Raw genomic sequence first — 20,484 nt, 5'->3', positions numbered from 1 at the left:
TATTCCCCAAACGGACCGCTGAACACACATTGTACTTCCTAATGAGCCTGGGGTGATGTGTTCCTTGTCGCGGAACCGTCACCGCAATTGGCCCAAACAGATACCTTTCCTGACCGATCTCAGGAGGGAGGCCCAGGCCGGTGGAAAACAAATGAGAAGTGAAGGCCACTTATTAGTCAGTCCAAGGTTTTCTTCCTCGCAGAGGAAGGGGATGTTTGAATGGAGCGCTAGACCGCTGGTGTTCTGTGCTTAAAATTCCAGTGCCTCACTACAATTCAGTGCAGAATTTCCAGTTCACAATCTTCTCACTCCATTCCCCTGTGCTGCTGTGGGTGCGAAGCTTAGCAGAACCTTGAGTATTTCGACAAGGACCAGTGCTGGCAGCAGGGAAAAAAAATCGCACTTTATTGGGAAGTGATCTGAGGATTTGGATTAGAGTAAAGGGCTATGACTGATTGCTTGTGGTGTGGGGCATTAGCCAATAGGATAAAAATAGTTTGGTGACCGGTCATAGGAGGAAAGTAGTTACCTTTGCACTATTTCTCCAAATTATGGTGCCCTTTTCAAACACAGCCTGCCTGTTCTCACGCATGCACCTGCAGCCACGGGGTATGACAGCCATGTTGTCCTTCCAGTGAGTAAGCACAACTTTTCAGAAATCCAAATTTTGCTTGTAATACCAGGCTTCTCAAGTACAGATCGACACAATGGCCTTGGTGGACAATCCTGTAATACTCTGTGGTTGGGCAAGTGTGTGTGTGTGGGGGGGTATTTTTGGTGCTGCTGTAGTTTAGTAGCCCTGATCTCTCATCTTATTTTTTGAAAGGGCAAGTGGAGGCGCAGACAGACAAAAAAGAGAATCTCAAACCCCCAGAGGAGATTTTGTTGCTCGGGGCTTAACCTATGCCAGGTCTCAGACAGGTTTCAGACCTAGAATATGCCTGTGCTGAGCTGAATATGCATCTCTGAGAAAGCTGGACCTCAGTATCCACGGGGAATCCATTCCCAGACTCCCTGCAGATACCAAAACCAGCAGTTAAGCAAATCTGTGAGATGTTCTCCAGTCATGTCCAGAGGCGTTTCTGAGGCCCGCATGCAGCCTTTGCATGACCCAGAAAAGCTCCTGGATGCACCCAGGGAACACCTCTGGTCACATCCAGGAGCTCAGGTCTGGCTGTCCACCACGGTTCGGAATCCATGGTGAGTTAAATCCGTGGGTCCTGAATCTGCAGATTAGGAGGTCGGGCCTGTATTCAAAGTGCCTTTGCCATGCTGCTGAGCACCAGCTGGCTCTGTTCGCACTCTTAGAATGGTAAAGAAGCGTTCGCAAGACAGCATTGCATAGGCACCGAGGGAGAATCTGTGGCTGCAAGAGGAGCATCACGTTCTTCTCTTAGAACCTGTCAATGCACCAGACCTGACTGCAAGCACGTTGTTGGGCTTTGCTAGATCAGGGCAGAGCTTCCTCTAATCCAGGCTCCTGCTTCACACATTGGCAGCCAGATGCCTCCAGGGGGTCCCTAATTGGGGAGTGAAGGCCGAAGCACCTGATGCTCCCGGGTCACAGTGTCCCTAAACGTGGCGATTTGGCTGGCTAACTGCATTGGTGGGTCTCTCCTCCACCAGGAATTTGTCTAAACCCGCTTTGTAAAACCATCTGAGGCACCTGCATGTCTCGGGGTGGTGCATTCCATAAATAACTCTGTGTTGCAGAAAGGTCCATGCCTCTGCCGACTCCGAATCTACTGCCCATCCATTTCATAGGATGAAATTCCACCATTGGTAATTAAATTTGCCTTTGCATGGTTTGGCAGGCTGCTTGATTCTCCCAGAGCTCCATGGCTGAGCTGCTCTTGCAATTCCAGAGTCCTTTTGACCCTATTAATTGTGCCTCCTTGAAGCTAATTTGGGCACGCTTTTGCCTGCTCTTGAATTGGCATCAGTGGATGCTTGGGTCTTGGGGCAAATAACAGTGGGGAAGGGGGAGAACTGTTCTGTCTTGAGATCTTGCTGGGGCAAACCATTGCAGCCCAGCCCTGATCCAGATTAGGCTCCCTCATGGCTCCTGTTTGGGAAGAAAAGGCAGAGAAAGGTGGTTGAGAAGCACTCGCTAAATGGTTCAGCCCCAAGTTTCTTTGGTGTTTGCCATTGTTCGGCCTCCAGAGTTGTCCGATCAGCACCTCATGAGGGCATCGCATTGACACAGATCTCTGTGGATTTCTGGGAAGGGAATGGAGCAGAGATGGGTGCCAATAAGGTCTCTGGGTGGGCAGGAGGCAAAACAGTGCTGCCTTGTTGCGCTCCTGAGATGCCCATTCTTCTCTGTTCCTCATGAATGCACCAGCCCGGGCCTTAGAACGGCACAGTACCAGTTCTCCGATGTGAGGAGTGGGCAGTTTCATCCGCTGCTTGATTAAATGTCGCTTTCTTTGGGCTCTTTCTCCTTGTGTAACTGAGAGCAAATGGAGACCTTGTTCAAACCGCTGGTCTTTGCTAGTGTCAGTAGTGGGTTTTGTCTGCTCACTGAAATTCTGATAGAGGTCGGCCTGCCTTCAGTCTCTCAGGGGCATCCTTGTGTGGTTGGCCTCCCCTTGGTGGCCAGGGGGCAGCCCTTTTACCACCTCCTAGAGGGAGATGGGGGTGACTTGGGGTGTAGCAAAGGAATCTGGCATCTAGGGGCACAAAAATTTTTAACACTCCCAGGGTTTAACCCCCTGGGAATGTCGCGCAGGAGGTCTGAGGCACGGGAGGATGTATATGGCATCCCCATGCCTCAAAAGGCCTCCTGGAGGCCTCAGAAAGGCACTTGCTGTTTTTGTGAACCATGCTTCCTTCCCCTGTCTTCCCCATGGTTCAGAACCCCTCACCAATGCCTTGGGATCTACCATCAGGGTTACAGGTTGGCCCCCCCTCTCAAGACCTGGTTCCTCTCTCTCACGAGCTTCATCACTGATGGGGTCCTTGACTGATTTCACTTTGAGTGAGGGGGAGGTGCCCCTTGTCCTCCCACACAGGGTCCCTTTTGAGGTGGCACAGGTCCAAGCAGACCCACTGGAGCTGCAGCAGCTCTCCCCAAGGTAAGGGGCCAGGGTTCCCCTTGGCCCCGGCTGAGCTGCTTGCAGCCCGAAACTCACACTGGATGCTGGGCAGGCCTGTCTGTTCCTGCGCAAGTTAGGATTGCGATGTGAGTCACAGGGATGATCACACCCAACCCAGAATCACATTGTGATGTCAAAGTGCTATGCAGCCAATCAAAACTTGGTTTGGGATGGCATCACTGACGGCAAGTGGAAGGCAATTGAAACATTTCGTGTTGCAAACGCTTCTTTTTTTTTTTTTTCTTGGTCTGGAGTGCCAGAATTTTTTTTTTTTTAAAGGGAGGTGTTTTGCAGTGCTGTCAAAGCTGTTTATGCAAAATAGTTTCTATTAGAAGCTGTAGGTGCTGTGCTTTGTAGGAGGGCAAAGAGTCGTCAGGTTCCTAAACCTCCAGCACGAAAGTGGTTTTAAAGCACTTTAATCCATGCAATAAAGCATCTGTAGGCCAGCCAGCCTAAAATTGCTTTTCTCCATGACAGCTCCCTGGTGCCTTCTCTCCGGTGCGTTTGGCCAAGGCTTTTAAAGGTTCTTTTCCTAGTTGCTCCTCTGCTTCCATCAGACCAAATTTATGCATTTGATCTTTTGGGGGGCAGTCCCATTTCTGCACCCTGCCAGCATGCTGAACGAGGCAAAGGACCGCTCCAGCTCTCCGCTAGCGTTTGTGTGAAATTGCCACGATACCGTCGGTTATTCAGCCTCTTCCGGCGTATCCAAGTGGGGAAATAGTTCAAAGGCTTCTTGTTCAAGGCAAGCTAACCGGTCGCATGCAATGCCTGGCCTTTTCGCCTGCAGCCGAATGCGGCTCTTTCCTAATGAGATGCGTACAGAAGACTGGACTTGATAACTTTTTAATGGACTGACTGTAGCTGAATTCAAAACGTTGCCTCCTGCGTCCTTCTCTATTAACAGGAGGCCTTTGGATAAAAAAAAATTAACATTGTGCTCTGCGTGGGGGGAAAATGCCATGTGGACGAACTGTGGGCCCAAACTATTTTGCCGTCATGTGCATAGTGATGGGTTTGTGTTGAGTTGCTGGCTATGAAAATCCAGGAAGGAGCTTATAAGGTTCTGGTAGAAAATTCACTGGAAATTTTCAACTCTGTGTGCCATGGCAGCCAAACAGGAAAGCTCAAAGTTAGGAAAGGGGTTGGCATTGTACAAGGGTCGCCCAGAAAGTAATGCACCACATTTTTTTTCTTCAACAATTATTTATTGAACACAATGAAACTTACACACAAGAAAGAATGATGTTTCTTCTACACTCCCTATTTTTTCACGTAATCTCCATCCAGTTCTATGGCCTTCCTCCAGCGAGACACAAGGGCATGTATGCCCTGTTGGTACCACTCCTTGTTCTGGTCACGAAGCCATTTCTGCACTGTGCGAATCACCTCTTCGTCATCCTCAAAATGTCTTCCGCGAATGGCATCCTTTAATGGCCCAAACAAGTGGAAGTCTGAGGGAGCTAGGTCAGGGCTGTAGGGTGGATGGGGTAACACAGTCCAACCCTGTTTAGTGATGTGTTCTGAAGTCCTCAAACTTGTGTGAGGCCGAGCGTTATCATGTTGAATCAAACATTCACCTGGGTTGTTATGGCGCCGAAGTTGCTGGAAGTGCTTCTTGAGTTTGGTTAATGTCTTCACATAAGCTTCAGAATTAATGGTACTGCCTCTTGGCATCACATCAATGAGTATGACACCCTCACAGTCCCAAAACACAGTGATCATGACCTTACTGGCGGAAGCAGTTGCTTTGAATTTTTTCTTCTGTGGAGATTGAGGATGACGCCATTCCATCAACTGTCGTTTTGTTTCGGGCTCAAAATGGTGAACCCAGGTTTCATCACCTGTCACAATCCTGGACAAGAACGCTTCCCCCTCATCTTCAAAACGTTTCAGCAACTCAGAAGAAATGTTTTTTCTGAGAGATTTGTGGTCCACCGTAAGACAGCGCGGAACCCATCGTGCACACATCGTGAGTAATCAAGAGCACGGATGATTGCATCCACACTTCCTTTGCTGATTGACAGCTTCAGCACCAGTTCAGTTCCTTCCCTCCTTTTATCCTCACAACAACCCTGTGAGGTGCTCAGAGAGAGCGACTGGCCCAAGCTTACCCAGGAAGTTTCGTAGCTGAGTGGGGGATTTGAACCTGAATCTTCCAGGTCTTAGGGCGCAGTCCTAACCAACTTCCCAGCACTGGCATAGCTGTGCCAGTGGGGCATGTGCGGCATCCTGCAGTTGGGGGGCAGTCACAGAGGCCTCCTCAAGATATGGCAATGTATGTTCCCTTACTTGAAGTTGCATTGCCCTTATGTCACTGCAGGAAAATGGGTTAGGGTTGCGCCCTTAGTCCAGCTCCCGAACCACTACACCTTACAGGGTCAGCTTGAATCTGCTGGGCTGGAGGTGGGGGTGAAGAGATCTCGAACAGAATTCTTACCATCCATCCTAAGCTACAATTCCAGGCATTTAATATTTTTTTTTGTGAAACCTGCCTCCTCCCCACACGTGCATATGTTTTAACAGCTGAGTGCCATGCTCTGGCTGAGTCCCAGGTCTAAAAGTTGAAGGTGATGGGCTCTAACAATAGTGATGCAACTTGCCAGTTTTTCAAACAGAGGGGGATGAGTTTGTTGTGTATGGAGGGGTGTTTTTTTTCCTCCTTTCAAAGGAACTGCAGGAGATCTGCCCAAAGTTTCCCCCCAGTACAAAACACAAGCCTCCTCCAGCTCTTGATTCCAGCCTTAGACATCAAGCATTGAAGGAATGAGATGGAAATAATAGCTTTCTGTGCTACAAAGGAGAGTCTATCAGCGCAGCTCGTCCTGTGTTGTGTACAATGTGTGGCATCAGGAAAGGCAAGGCCATTCAAGGTGCAGGATGAAAGAGCAGAGCCAGTTACTAATCCCTCTGCAGTCTGTGTATTTAAGGGCATTTGCTTTGTACAGACACTCTACAATTGCAGGCTTTTTTCCCCTCTTCACTTTAGTCTAGCAGGCTGGGAAACAGAGTTGAGTTGTTGGAGTCCCTGTTTAGTTCAGGAGAGAGAAAAACAAAGCCTAACTTTCTGTAGTGTCTCTCTTTTTCTCTTTCTGTGTGTGTGCGTTTTCTGGAAAAAAAAACTTTGTGGATTAAATCATCAATCTAGCCCCAAAGTGTTACTTTTGCAGTATCATCAGAACATAAGAACAGCCCCACTGGATCAGGCCATAGGCCCATCTAGTCCAGCTTCCTGTATCTCACAGCGGCCCGCCAAATGCCCCAGGGAGCACACCAGATAACAAGAGACCTGCAAGGCTTCCTGGGAATTGTAGTTAAGAACATAAGAACAGCCCCACTGGATCAGGCCATAGGCCCATCTAGTCCAGCTTCCTGGATCTCACAGCGGCCCACCAAATGCCCCAGGGAGCACACCAGATAACAAGAGACCTGCAAGGTCTCCTGGGAATTGTAGTTAAGAACATAAGAACAGCCCCACTGGCTCAGGCCATAGGCCCATCTAGTCCAGCTTCCTGTATCTCACAGCGGCCCCACCAAATGCCCCAGGGAGCACACCAGACAACAAGAGACCTCATCCTGGTGCCCTCCCTTGCATCTGGCATTCTGACATAGCCCATTTCTACAATCAGGAGGTTGTACATACAGTCGTAGCCTTTGATTGTAGTCCCTGTTTGGCAAGGTTGGTGTGTGCTGATTTGCCTGAGCTTTTGCCCGCCTTTCATGTTGCTCAGATCCGGTACACTGCTTCCACTAATAGAAAAGAACATAAAAATCACATAATCGTTAATATTGCAGAATCGCTGGAGCTGATAAAAGGCAAGGCAAGCGCTGGCTGAGACAGGATTTGGCTGTTTCGTGGCCAACGCATTTGGCGAACAGGATGAAGAAGCACCTGCTCTCCTTTGCAGCCCGTTTGCAGGTATGGGTGGGGAGGTTTTGCCCCCCCCCCGGGACTGCACTTTCTCCAGCTTGAGTCGCTGTTCCTCAGATCTGTCGGTCTCTGACCGCAGGAGCCAGCACAGCCCCAGACTCTGTTCCAGCAGAGTTTCCTCTGCCCATTCAGACCTTTGCAGTCTTTGCAATTTGCAGTCTGTTGACCAAAAATTCACAGAATTTTCCCATCTGTAAAATGGGGATAATACTATTTACTCACCTTATGTGATGATTGTAAGGATGACACCAAGATGTTACCTATGAAGTGCCTTGCACTTTCCAAAAACACTTGACAAATGCTCAGTTATTATATAGTTATTTTTCACATTTTTATATTGTCCTTTCTCCAAGTGGCTCAGGGTGGTATACAGGATTCCTCCCCTCCTTTTATTCTCATGGGAACCTGATGAGGCTAAGAGAGAGTGGCCGGCCCAAGGTCACTCAGGAAGCTTCATGTCTGAGTGGGGGTTTGAATCTAAGAACATTAGAACATAAGAACAGCCCTGCTGGATCAGGCCAAGGCCCATCTAGTCCAGCTTCCTGTATCTCACGGAGGCCCACCAAATGCCCCAGGGAGCACACCAGATAACAAGAGACCTGCATCCTGGTGCCCTCCCTTGTATCTGGCATTCTGACACAGCCCATTTCTAAAATCAGGAGGTTGCGCATACACATCATGGCTTGTAACCCGTAATGGATTTTTCCTCCAGAAATTTGTCCCATCTCCTTTTAAAGGCATCAAGGCCAGATGCCATCACCACATCCTGTGGCAATGAGTTCCACAGACCAACCACACATAATGTTGTGCTAGTTTGCCATTGTGTGTGTATCTGGTTCAGGGGAGGTGGCAGCCATTCCTGACCCCTTGGCACACATACCCTGTAGGACGCTTGCAGTTGAAAATGTTGAGTCGCGCACACGCATGAAACACTTTTAGGAATAACATTACATGTGACGCAGCTCCAAGAATGATCCAAGTAGCTCCAAGAATGACGCAGGTCCAAGAATGATCCAATTCCCGGTTATTGTGTTGGCTGCCATAAAACACCCACACACACACCCCCAGCTCCAGCTTGGTTGTAAGCAGGCAGTTTACAATAAAAAACATGCCCTCTATTTTTCCGTACGTGTGTGCCGTCAAGAATCTGCTGACTCGTTCAAAACTGTCAAAGGCTTTAATCTAGTTTCTAGACCTTCTGGTTTGTTCTGTTGCAAGAAGTCATTAAAACAAAAAGAGGACATTCGAAAGCTTGAGGAAGATGTGGGCAGCGCTCTGCAGGAGGAGGGTTACCCAAGACTCTTTGTGTTGGTATGGAAATCTCTGCCTAAAGTGTTGTCCCATTTCTGCAACTGTTACCCTGCACATGCCCGATATCGTCTGATCTTGGAAGCTAAGCAGGGTCAGGCCTGGTTAGTACTTGGATGGGAGACCACCGGGGAATACCGGGTGCTGTAGGCTTATACCATGATCTCGGAAGCTAAGCAGGGTCAGGCCTGGTTAGTACTTGGTTGGGAGACCGCCTGGGAATACCGGGTGCTGTAGGCTTCTACCATGATCTCGGAAGCTAAGCAGGGTCAGCCCTGGTTAGTACTTGGATGGGAGACCGCCTGGGAATACCGGGTACTGTAGGCTTATACCATGATCTCGGAAGCTAAGCAGGGTCAGGCCTGGTTAGTACTTGGATGGGAGACCGCCTGGGAATACCGGGTACTGTAGGCTTATACCATGATCTCGGAAGCTAAGCAGGGTCAGGCCTGGTTAGTACTTGGATGGGAGACCGCCTGGGAACACCGGGTGCTGTAGGCTTATACCATGATCTCGGAAGCTAAGCAGGGTCAGGCCTGGTTAGTACTTGGATGGGAGACCGCCTGGGAACACCGGGTGCTGTAGGCTTATACCATGATCTCGGAAGCTAAGCAGGGTCAGGCCTGGTTAGTACTTGGATGGGAGACCACCGGGGAATACCGGGTGCTGTAGGCTTATACCATAGTCTTTCGAGACTGAAGGTTGCCAACCATTTCTGCCCCGCTCTTCCATTTGGAAGCTCAGAGCCAGTTGCGTTTATGGGCATTTGCACCAGTAACCATCCCAGAGACCTGCTCAGGAGTCAAATGTGTTGGCTGTTATCCAATCTCGGTGTATTTCCATTAGTGGTACATCTCAGTAAAGCAAGGTGCACTTGGTCACATTGCCATGGCAACAGTATGGCACTGCCTGTCCTGGCCTGATCCTGCCAGAAGTGGAGTTGGTGCAAGGGGCAGTGGTGCCCTAGAAGGCAAGCTGCCTGGCCTTTCAGGAGCTTCACCGTTTGGGGGTTGGGCAGTTCGGCAGTGGAACAGATTGCGAAGGGAGGTGGTGGTTTCTCCCTCACTGGAGGTCTTCAAGCAGAAGCACACCTGCTGGAGATGCTCTAAGAGGATTTCCTGCTACAGGCAGAGGGTTGGACCCGATGACTTTGTCGATCCTTTCAACTCAGTGATTCTAAGAAGGGGCAGAGGAAAGCGTCCTACTCACGTGTGCACAGCAGGTGGCCCTGGTAAAAGCTGGGGGGTGGGTGGGTGAGGAGTCCTAATCTAAGCCAGCTGTGCTGTTCTCTGGCACGGGAGACCAAAATGTTTGCTTGAGACCCTGCTGTTGCCAGCTGATGTCACCTCTGGCATTTGGATCTGTGCTGGAAAACTGTGAGTCACTTCGCTCTGGAAATGTACATTTGATGTCCGGCATGCCTTTGCGAGAGCCGTCTGGTCTTGGATGTCATCCATCTCGGCAAGAGGCTGCTCCCAGTCCTTGCTTAGGCAAGCAGAAAGACGATGGGGCTTTGTATGCTGCCTCCGTATCTTTGCACAAAGGGTGGCGTATAAACCTGTAAAATAGTGTAAAGTTGTCCAGAAAGATCCGTGGGCTCTGATTCCAGGGCGCTGAGCTGAAGGTACAGATCTTGCTGAAGTCGCCTGGTCTGGGGCTCCCATTAGTGCCTGATTGGGGTCTGCTTGGGAATCTTTCCCATGCTATCTTTGGTGCCATTATGGGGGAAATGTGGGATGTAAATAAATAGATTGTTTCTCTCTCTCTCTCTCACACACACACACACACATACCCTCCCCCCCCCGATGTTCCCTAAAGACTTCACAGTGGGAAAAGGTGCCCTGGCATGTCTGCAGGTTGTCTCAGGTGAAGTTTGGAAACAAGAGGCCTGGCTTTGCAAGTGTCTTTCCTTTGAATTCTTATTTGTAGACACTGCAGCAAACATAAGGCCAAGTGCCAGATTCCAGCATCCGGCTGAACAGTCCCTGTTGTCATCTTCAACAACTGTTGGCTCCAGCGGAGAGCTCACTTTTGGAATCACAGACTCTGAGCAGAGCATGACACTAGTCCTCATGTGATAAGTGTTGCTTCGGACACTCTTGTTTCCCTTCCCTGTGCTTCTGCCCATGGAAAATAACCCATTAAGGCTCTGCACACTGCCAGAGGGCTGAGAAAGCTGCACCAGAGTATGGGGGCTGAGACTGTTGGACCAGCACATGTGGTCCCTGAAGTGGTCTCCAGGACCATTCCTGAAGACCAGCCCAGTCTATCTCCTTTCCAGGCACACTTCTTGGCTTGCTAGTCTGGGGGCTTTAATGAAGGGTCTGGTTTGGTGGCATCGCTCGAGTGGCACGTAAACATGGCCCACGGGGTGTCTCCCACACCAAACTGCTGAACGAGGAGGTTTTGCTAGCTGCAGTTTCCCTTCAAAGTACTCCTCAGGATAGTCTTGACTTGATCTTTCAGAAGGGGCTGAGCTCGCTTTTGCCTGGGTGGCCTGACCATGAAGCGAGAACAGGTAGCAGGTATTGAACACCATAAAGGACAGCTGTGGGATCACTGCAGCCAGAAGCTGACCCATGGGAACCTCCCAGTCATTGGGAGGTTCTTTTGCACAGGTGTAACTGAATTGAAGAGGAGTTGTACAGTGCTATGAATTTCAGTGTGGCTTGCACAGGAGAAATCCTAGTGAGCTTGTGCCCCAAGTTAATTGGGGAGGGGATTAACTGGCATGAATCAGGCACCAAAATGTCTTGAGCTGGCCTCCTGCAAACCAGACTCGACCATCCCAGGTTTGGCATTCAGTGTCTTTTGCATACTGTTGGCAACCTTCAGTCTCGAAAGACTATGGTATCGCGCTCTGAAAGGTGGTTCTGGAACAGTGTCTGGTGTGGCTGAAAAGGCCGATTTGGGAGTGACAATCCCTTCCACACCGGGAGCAAGTGCAGTCTGTCCCTGGTCTGTCTCCCTGGCTATGGGCCTTCCTTCTTTGCCTCTTAGCCTCAGACTGTTGGCCAAGTGTCTCTTCAAAGTGGGAAAGGCCATGCTGCACAGCCTGCCTCCAAGCGGGCCGCTCAGAGGCCAGGGTTTCCCACTTGTTGAGGTCCATTCCTAAGGTCTTCAGATCCCTCTTGCAGATGTCCTTGTATCGCAGCTGTGGTCTACCTGTAGGGAGCTTTCCTTGCACGAGTTCTCCATAGAGGAGATCCTTTGGGATCCTGCCATTATCCATTCTCACAACATGACCGAGCCAACGCAGGCGTCTCTGTTTCAGCAGTGCATACATGCTAGGGATTCCAGCACGATGCTTGATTCCTTGGCCCCAACTGAAATGACACCTCCGTATGTGCAGCTGGGGGTGGCTGCGTTCGTCCCTTGTTGCTCTCACTAGTCTCGTGAGTCTTGCTGCCTTGCCCTCCCCCACCCCGTTGTTCCTCCCACACACGTGCTGTTGACATGTGGGTGGCGAAGCCCTTGGGCAGGAAACTCTGTAAAATGCCCTTTACCTCGATGGGGCTGCAGAAATGCTCAGTGAGGACGACGTCTGAAGCAAATGCCGTATTTGAAGTGTGGGCTGCATTTTTCCAGCCGCCCCCTCCCCTTTAAGGAGGCAAAAGAAAGACCCCTTCAAGCCGTTCTGTGTTTTCACTCCTGCAGGAGGTCTCCGGGGAGCGACGGTGGTGGACGCCTTGGATACACTCTATGTCATGGAGCTGCAGGAGGAATTCCAGGAAGCCAAAAACTGGGTGGAGGAAAACTTTGACCTGAATGTGGTGAGTCCATCTCTCAATGCGCTACTCTGTGCTGCAGAGGTTGCCTGGTGTGTATTTGTGTGTGTCCAGCCTCGGGCGGAGACCTTGTCTTCTTCCCCACCTCAAATAGGAAAGGGGAAATGTCCTTGACTTTTCTCCTTCCACCACCACAGACCTTGAATACAGCTTAAGGGTGAGGCAGAGGACAAAAATGGATCTGTGGTCATCTGTGTTGTCATCCCCCCCCCCCCCAAATGATGCCATCTCTTGCTCTTCCTCCATTCAGCAGAGTTGGGAGTTCTGAGACATCGAGAAAGTTGCACCTGAGTTTTAAGCCTCCGTGACACTTTGTTTATAACGTTGGTCGTCACTCTGAGCTATCTTAATCTGCAATATGAAGCCAAGCACAGCAGTCTTCTAAGATGGGTCACTGTAAATCCAGTGCGTTGCTACAGTAATGTGTGGGACTCAGGTTCAAATCTCTACTTGGTCATTAAGTTTCTCCACATTCTTGCCTTTGGGAAGAATTGGTGGTGACCCACAGGCAGATTCTCTGCCCGACACCCTCTGATTCAGCAACTTGTGCTCTCACATTGGCCAAGATGGTGCCGAAACTCACACTCCGGAGCCTCCATGGGTATTGCGCCTGACTCTGTGGCTGCCGCTCTTAGCATTTCCCTCTGTAGCTTCCTCTCTTAGCAAAGCCCCCTTTTCAAGAGAGATTGCTGGCGTGGGCTTGCAAATGGACAGTTGCATCGAATAAATCTGGCGGAATGCCTTTGTGTTTGGTATCGGATCAATAGGCCAGGAGACAGAACAGAGGGGGGGTTAATTGATCGGTGTTTTCACAATGGCTGTTCCTCCTGCTCCTGCCATCCCCACCGATCAATCTGTAAGTGCAAGAATGAACCTTGTAGAGATCAGAGGATGTAATGTGGAAGAGGCTGGGTCCCGGCTTCAGTGCGGTCAGCAAATGTTCAGGGTTAAGATGAAGCAGGGCAGCTAGTGCAGAGGTGATACATGTGTGCAAAATGCAGGAGGCTTCTCCCAAAGGTGACAGCTTGGCTGAGTGGAGTTGGACTGGCTGCTTCAGAGTACCAGAGTTTAAGAACATAAGAACATCCCCACTGGATCAGGCCAAAAGCCCATCTAGTCTAGCTTCCTTTATCTCACAGTGGCCCACCAAATGCTTCAGGGAGCACACAAGTAACAAGACACAACCTGCTTCCTGGTGCCTTCCCCTGCATCTGGCATTCTGAGGTATTCTACTTCTAAAATTGCAGCTTTTTAAAACCGGATAGGAGCTTGCACGTACCTGTCATGACTTGTAACCCATGATAGACTTTTCCTCCAAAAATTTGTCCAATCTCCTCTTAAAGGCATCTAGGTGAGATGCCATCACTGCTTCCTGTGGCAAGGAGTTCCACAGACTAATTATACCCTGGGTAAAGAAATATTTTCTTTTGTCTGTCCTAACTCTCCCAATTTTAGTGGATGTCCCCTGGTTCTGGTGATATTGGGAGAGGGAAAAGAGCATCTGCATGGCCTGTTCTCGCTTGCTTGCCTTGCAGTGGTGGCGGCAGGGGTGCAAGGGCTGTTCGAAGGAGGTGTCCACTTCCTCCTCCAAATGCCCTGCTGCACGGGGGGGGGGATCACACACAACGCACGTTTTCCTCTTTCACAGAAGTAACCCTGGAGCTTCCACTGGTGGCTACAGGGCCCACCTCTGCTCTTGTGGGTTTGTTTCTGAACGCAGATGTTCTCTTTGTCCTCAGCTAATGTTTGTATAGCACCTGCAACCTGTAATACGGCAGGTGCTGTACCTGAATGAAACATAAGCAGGTGTCATCCACAGGCTGAGAATCTGACTTAAACTCTAAGGCAGGGGTGTCCAAAGTTTTTGGCAGGAGGGCCACATCATCTCTCTGACACTGTGTTGGGGGCCGGGGGGAAAAAAGAATTAATTTACATTTAAAAATTTGAATAAGTTTACATAAATGAATATATTAAATACGAACTTATATGAATGAATGAAGGTCTTGCAATAGCTGAAGGCCTATAACAGGCCTTGCACAAAGCAAGGCTGGCCTTTCCTTTGCTGCCACTACTGCATCACAGACGTGAAACAGCAAGCAGTGGAGGGAGCCCTCATCCCACAGCTCACACCAGAGGTCAAACAGTTGCCCTTACGCTGAGAGCAGCTGTGTCGGGCCAGTGTGGGATCCAACAAATCTCCGAAGGGCCAGAGGCTCATTGGAGACTAGGGGCTTCCTGAGGGCCGCATTGAGAGGCCTTGAGGGCCGCAAGTGGCCCCAGGGCCAGGGTTTGGGCACCCCTGCTCTAAGGGAAGGAAATGTGACGGGCAGGAGATGCCTTTGCTCTTGCTCATTATGTTTTTAAAGAGAAACAAAAGTAAGAGGCAAGGGCTGGGGCCAGTCATCAGATTTGCAGGAGTTCCAAAAGGGTGTGGACGAGGCCTGCAGTGTCACATCCTACTGCTGCCTTTGACCAGAGGCAAAGCTGGCCCAACAGGAGGCTGGCTGAGACACTTGCCTCAGGCATCAGACTGATGGGGGGTTGTCCACCTTCCCTGCTCCTTCTGCCTGCCCCCTGGGTTAGAAAAGAGAACAGAGTGGAAGAGGAAGTGTGGAAGAGACTGTTGGGCTGGAGCATCAGCCCAGCATGCTTCCTCTTCTTCTCTATCCTCCGTCTTCTTTTCCAATTCTGGGAATAGGAGGAGCAGAGGGTGGCGTGTCACCAGGCAGGCCACATTTGGTTGAGGCCACCTTAGGCTCTGGGTGCTTGTTTAGCTCCCAGCAGGTGCATGTTTTAAAGCAGGGGTGTCCAAACATTTTGGCAGGAGGGCCACATCATCTCTCTGACACTGTGTCGGGGGCCAGGGGAAAAAAGAATTAATTCACATTTAAAAATTGAATAAATTTGCATAAAGGAATTTATTAGAGATGGAACTTATATGAATAAATGGTCTTTCAGTAGCTCAAGGCCTATAAAAGGCCCTTCACAAAGCAAGGCCAGCCTTTCCTTTGCTGCCACTGCTGCATCACAGGCGTGAAACAGCAAGTAGTGGAGGGCGCCCTCATCCCACAGCTCAGGTGAGAGGTCGAACAGTCGTCCTCATGCTGGGAGCAGTTGCATCTGGTCGGCATGGGCTCCAGCAAGTCCCTGGAGGGCCTGAGGCTCATTGGAGACTGGGGGCTCCCCGAGGGCCTGATTGGGAGCCTCTGAGGGCCGCAAGTGGCCCACGGGCCGGGGTTTGGGCACCCCTGTTTTAAAGTAACAGTCTCCAAACCGTGGACCTGCTGCTCTCCATCTGGCTGTGACATGGCTCCTCACTCCGCACCGCAGCCAACATTTGTCACCCCAGATCGTCGCACTGACTCGCACTGGGCAACTGCTTCCATGGCTTGTTGCCCCATAAGGCTCTGCGCCCCGACTTTCTGGCAGAAACGGCTGCCAGGCATGAGTCTGTGTGACGATCAGGAGTGACAAATGTTGGCTTTGGTGCGGAACTGTAATGTTTTGCCACTGCTGTGCCCAGACGGAGAATCTTGGAGTTGCAGATCCGGTCCACGGGCCCAGGTTTGGCAGCTCCTGCTTTAGAGGCCTACGTCATATTTCAGAAGCTTGCAGAACCTGCTTGTGTCCCTTGTGCGCAGTGCTGCCTTTCAGTACGCCTAAGAGCCATTGTCTGTCGCCAGCCCAAAGAATCAGAATATGGTAGAGAGGTGTCATGGAGGAAATGTAGAAGGGGAATGAGTTCAAAAATTGGACATCTCTTTTTCCCCAAAGATGTGTCGGCCATGCAGAACAGGGAATCTCGTACCTCTGAAAGCTTTAAATTGTCCTGTGCTCCAGGTTCAAGCTTGTAAAGAGACAGGCTCCACTTCAGGCCCTTCTGCTCCTGTGTGGCAGAAGAATCAGTGGGCAGCGAGCAGGACACAGTGGCGGTGCCAGGCTGTGACCCGAGTCCCAGTCCCTGCGCAGTTATAAAGCTCAGCGAGTGACCCGGCTGCTCTCACCTGCCGAAGCCTACTTCACAGGGACGCTGTGAGTTCACAAAGGGGCAGCCGCTTCTTGCTCCTTGGAGGAAAGGCAGGATAAAAATGCAAGAGATAAAAGCACCAATATTCTTCCTTACACCGGAGAGCAGCCCAGGCAAGTAGATGGTGTTCATTTGCACTGGATCCCCCCCTCTTTTTCCCCCTTGATATTCTACATAAGAAAAATATTTGCTTGCTTCTCCCTGAAATAGCTCTTCCACCACAGGGGTTTTTGTTGGAGAAGTGGGGGTTGATCTTTATTGAGAAGTGAATTGACTGAATTGGCATGCAGGATCAGGCTTTGGGAGCACATTTTTGCAAGGGACAATTTGACTGAAATTGCTTTGACATTTCACTGATCCGAAGCGGGATTATTATAGATCGTAACTAGCTGCAGGTAAATGGCTATCTGAAGAATTCAGTCCGCCATGTCAATTGATGCCCATAGAAAACCCACTCAGCGCCCCCCCCCCACGGTCTCTTGCTCTTTCAAGCATGGCACCTTGGAAAAGTCCCGTTGATTATAGCAAAACTGCCCTTTCAAGCAAGTGTGGTGGGATTAAAGGAGTTGCTGCTGCCCACAATCTGTGTTTTAAATTTCTCTTGAAACATTTATGCCACTTTTTCTTCCCGAAAGGCCCGAAATACAAGACAATTCACAACAATATTAAAAACTGTACACTGATACCAAAATTTAAATATAAAAAAGGCACCCACCATTTCAGGCATTGGAGAGATGTGGAAATTCCTCTTCAGTCCCTTGAGCCTCCTGTTTCTGTCCCCCACCCCACCATCACTGCCCTCCTTGTAATGTCCAGATCCTCAGTGGGAGGTCCTGGGCCCCTTCTGCGCTGCAGTTCTCCGTCTAAAGTCCTAGGTGCAACGCAGTGATATTAGGGCAGGTGTGTGAAAAGTGTTTTGCTTGCTGTTGTGCCATATAATTACTCAAGCCAAGAGTAAGGGGTGGCTCACTAATGGCCTGAACAGACATGAATTGTGGGAGGGCATGTCACACAGAATACTGAACTGAACCAAGGTCTGCATGTGCCTTCCTTGTGACTCATCCATTCCCTTTCTGATACATGACTGGATTCTGTGAATGGGGCTGATTTGCTCAGGAGTATACACAGTGGGCCCCAATCTGCATTCCTAGTCAGGGCAAAAGTGCAAAGTTTAGAAAAGGCTCCTGGGGGGGGGGCATGATTGAGAAATGCAAAATTATGCAGGGGGTGGACAGAGGGATGTTGTTTTCCCTCTCATATAACCAGAAGACATCTACTAAAAGTGAGTGTTGGGAGAGTTAGAACAGACAAAAGAAAATATTTCTTTACCCAGTGTGTGATTAGTCTTTGGAACTCCTTGCCACAGGACATGGTGATGGTTTCTGGCCTAGATGCCTTTAACAAGGGACTGAACCGATTTCTGTAGGAAAACTCTATCACAGGAGCCATGATGGGGTACGTACAGCCTGAGATTAGCAGGTTGCTCATCATGAGGTAGGAATTTTTTTCTGCCATCCAAATGGGTTGTGGATGGCAGGAGTTTGTCTACCTCAGACTGGCAAGGGAGGGACAGTGTGTTCAGTAGGTTACATGTTTTAAAAAGTGGTCACTTGTGTTTAATAAGGGGGCCAAGTCAAACCCAAGTCACAGTCTGATGTCTTCATTGGGGGGTGAGGGTAACTAGAACACCAGGTGCAGGGGAATGGCAGCAAGATGCAAGTATCTTGTGGTCTTCTGTGCTCCCTGAGGTGGAGGGCATCTGGTGGGCCTCTGTGAGATACAGGAAGCTGGACTAGATGGTCCCTGGGCCTAATCCAGCAGGACTCTTCCTGTGTTCTTATCTGATGTGCATTAGTGTCACCAAGATCCACCTACCCTTGAAACACTCCTCCCTGCCTCAGTCCTCCCCCTCCTGCCTATGAACCTGCTTGCTTGCTCTGGTACGGCATCCGTGAGCTGCCAAAATGTGTGTAGGGTCTCTGGCTGTTGGAACTGGTGGTCCCACAGCACATGACAGCATAAGTTTTTATGATGCAGTAAGAAGACTTATGATGGTAGCGGCTGAGATGCTGTAAGCCCCCCAATAAGAATGGAGTGCCCAAGAACACGAGGTTGCTGTAGCCAGCCTTAACTCTCTGTCTCCCGCACATCTCTGCATGTGACTTGGCATCACCATGGCAAGATTTTTCAGTGTCTCTTTCTAGCAAACAGTGGAGGGAAAACTCAACCCTCACTGGTTTAGGTGCACAGGGGGTCCTTCGTATCGACAGGTTTGGCGTCCATGAATGCCAAGTCTGTGCCTCAGAGGGCTTCGCAGATGTGATCAAAAGCCACTTCCGGTTTGCTCCAGTGGCTTCTGGTCATGTCAGGAAGGCTTCTGAGGTAGGGGAGGCCATGTGCAGCCTCCAGTTAAGTTATTGTGGTGCCATGCCAGCCCCTCCCCCACTGCCCCCGGCAGATTCCAGCATCTATGGATTTCTGTATCTGCGGGGGGAATCCTGAAATAGTTCCCATGTAGATACCAAGGGCTCACCGTGCTAGATGATTCTAGAGGAGAACACAGGGTTTCTGCATTCAGTGGCAGCCCATGCTGTCTCCCTTTCGCCCAGTGTTGCTGCCCGAGGAGCCCGGTTTTGTGAGTGTTGAAGTCCCCTTTGCATTGCACCTTTGCTCTCTCGTCTGCCTTGTCACGTTCACCTGTAACCATCTGCCCTTCTCTTCTTTGTTCCCCACAGAACGGGGAGGCTTCCTTGTTCGAGGTGAATATTCGCTACGTGGGAGGGCTGCTGGCTGCGTTCTACCTGACCGGTGAAGAGGTTTGTTCAGCTTGCACAAAGGGAGCATGTTTCTGCCTAAGGAGGCACGATCTGCCCTCTCCCCTGCCCCGAGAACCCTAAGCAGGCCAACCCCTCAAAGCAGCCCCTCCCACTCTCAAAAAGCTTAAAAACCAACTTCTTTATGAATATGGAAATGCTGATGATGCCTGTTAATTAAGTCCCACATAATTACTTTTTCTGGCTCATTTGCATAGAGATTTCCTCCCGCAGACCATTTCTCCAAGATGGTTCTCTTCAGCTTGGTACATGGGTCCCTGCTGACAAGCTGTTTGCCGTGATCTTGGTCTTGCATTCAGAACTTGTTAATTTCCTGATGTTGGAGAAAGAACCTTTCATGGGCCCCTCAGGGTCACGCTAAACGCTGCAGTGGGGTAACTGTCATTTTTAGTGGCGGCTTTTTCCAGAGATATTGCCAAAAAGCGAAAATCATCAGGAGCGTTAATGTGGCGTGACAAGGCCCTCAACCCCATGTTCTGCATTCCAGAGGATCTTCCTCCATTCCAGGGAGAAGAGCAGTGCCCCCCTCCACGAGGCCCTTGGGAGCATTGCACGGCTCCAGCAGCCCTATTCAAAGCAAGAAGGGGAGTGTTATTTGTGTGCCTTAAGCGTTCTGTTAGGGGCCAGTTTTCTCTGCTTTGGTAGATTTCACATGTTCACCCTTCAGTGAATCCTTTCTGCATCTGTTTGCCTGCATCAGAGCCCTGGTAATGTATATCTGGGACTAGGCTTAGAAGGATTTCTAGTGATTGGAATATCAGTGCCACTCCATGTGGCCAGCATAGTGATCTCTAAACCACGGACCACAGTATGCCGAAAAAGCCGTCCAAGTGTGGCATTTCCGTTCCACAGCCTCCTATCTTTCCACCTGATCTCATTAGAAACATGCTCAGGCAGCTGTTTCCACTGCCTGGCACCCAAGCAGGCTCTGCACCCCAATTTCCAGATGGAAGCAACTGTCCAGGACAAGTTTTTGAGCAGGTCAACTGGAAAGATAGGAGGCTGCAGCGCAGAACGAAAAGCGCTGTGACCAGATGGTTTTGTCAGCATGCCGGATCAGCCTGCGAGCCAGGGGCTAGCACAGTGGTTTTCAACCAGTGTGTCAGGGCACGCTGATGTACTGCAAAAGATCCACACGTGTGCTGTGGAAGCTTGGAGCACTGGTTGTAAATCACTGTAAAACTCTTTGGGGTTCTGCAGCTCTGTTTCTAGGGCAATTTTAACAAATTATCTGCCCCTCCATCGGCAGAGAGACAGACCATTTGTTACTACAGACAGTTGCCCTTGAAACAGAGCCACAGAACCCGGAAGAGTATCCTGGAAGCCAGGACAGGTCATCACAAGAGATGAAGACCATAGAGGTCAATGTGCTCTGAGATGAAAAACATTGAAAATTGCTGGGTTTGCAGAATGAATTATCTACCTGAGAAAATGTTTGCAAATAAGCACGTTTGCTTCAGCCGCACACATCATTTTTTTCTTGGCAGAGTTTGAATTA

General features: G+C 50.0%; 1 protein-coding gene and 1 pseudogene across 1 annotated transcript in view; both read left to right on the top strand.

The window, feature by feature from the left end:
* Positions 1-20,484, top strand: part of MAN1C1 (mannosidase alpha class 1C member 1) — a 156,724-nt gene that overhangs the window by 103,891 nt on the left and 32,349 nt on the right. The window contains exons 3-4 of the mRNA XM_066638414.1: positions 11,995-12,110; positions 18,888-18,968. Of these exons, the coding sequence (XP_066494511.1) occupies positions 11,995-12,110; positions 18,888-18,968 (197 nt within the window). The remainder of the gene's footprint in view (positions 1-11,994; positions 12,111-18,887; positions 18,969-20,484) is intronic.
* Positions 8,374-8,490, top strand: LOC136662071 (5S ribosomal RNA; annotated as a pseudogene).

Source organism: Tiliqua scincoides, chromosome 10 (genome assembly GCF_035046505.1).
Source record: "Tiliqua scincoides isolate rTilSci1 chromosome 10, rTilSci1.hap2, whole genome shotgun sequence".
NCBI lineage: Eukaryota > Metazoa > Chordata > Lepidosauria > Squamata > Scincidae > Tiliqua > Tiliqua scincoides.
The sequence above is the reverse complement of the archived record's forward strand: the minus strand, read 5'-3'. Positions and strand labels throughout refer to the sequence as shown.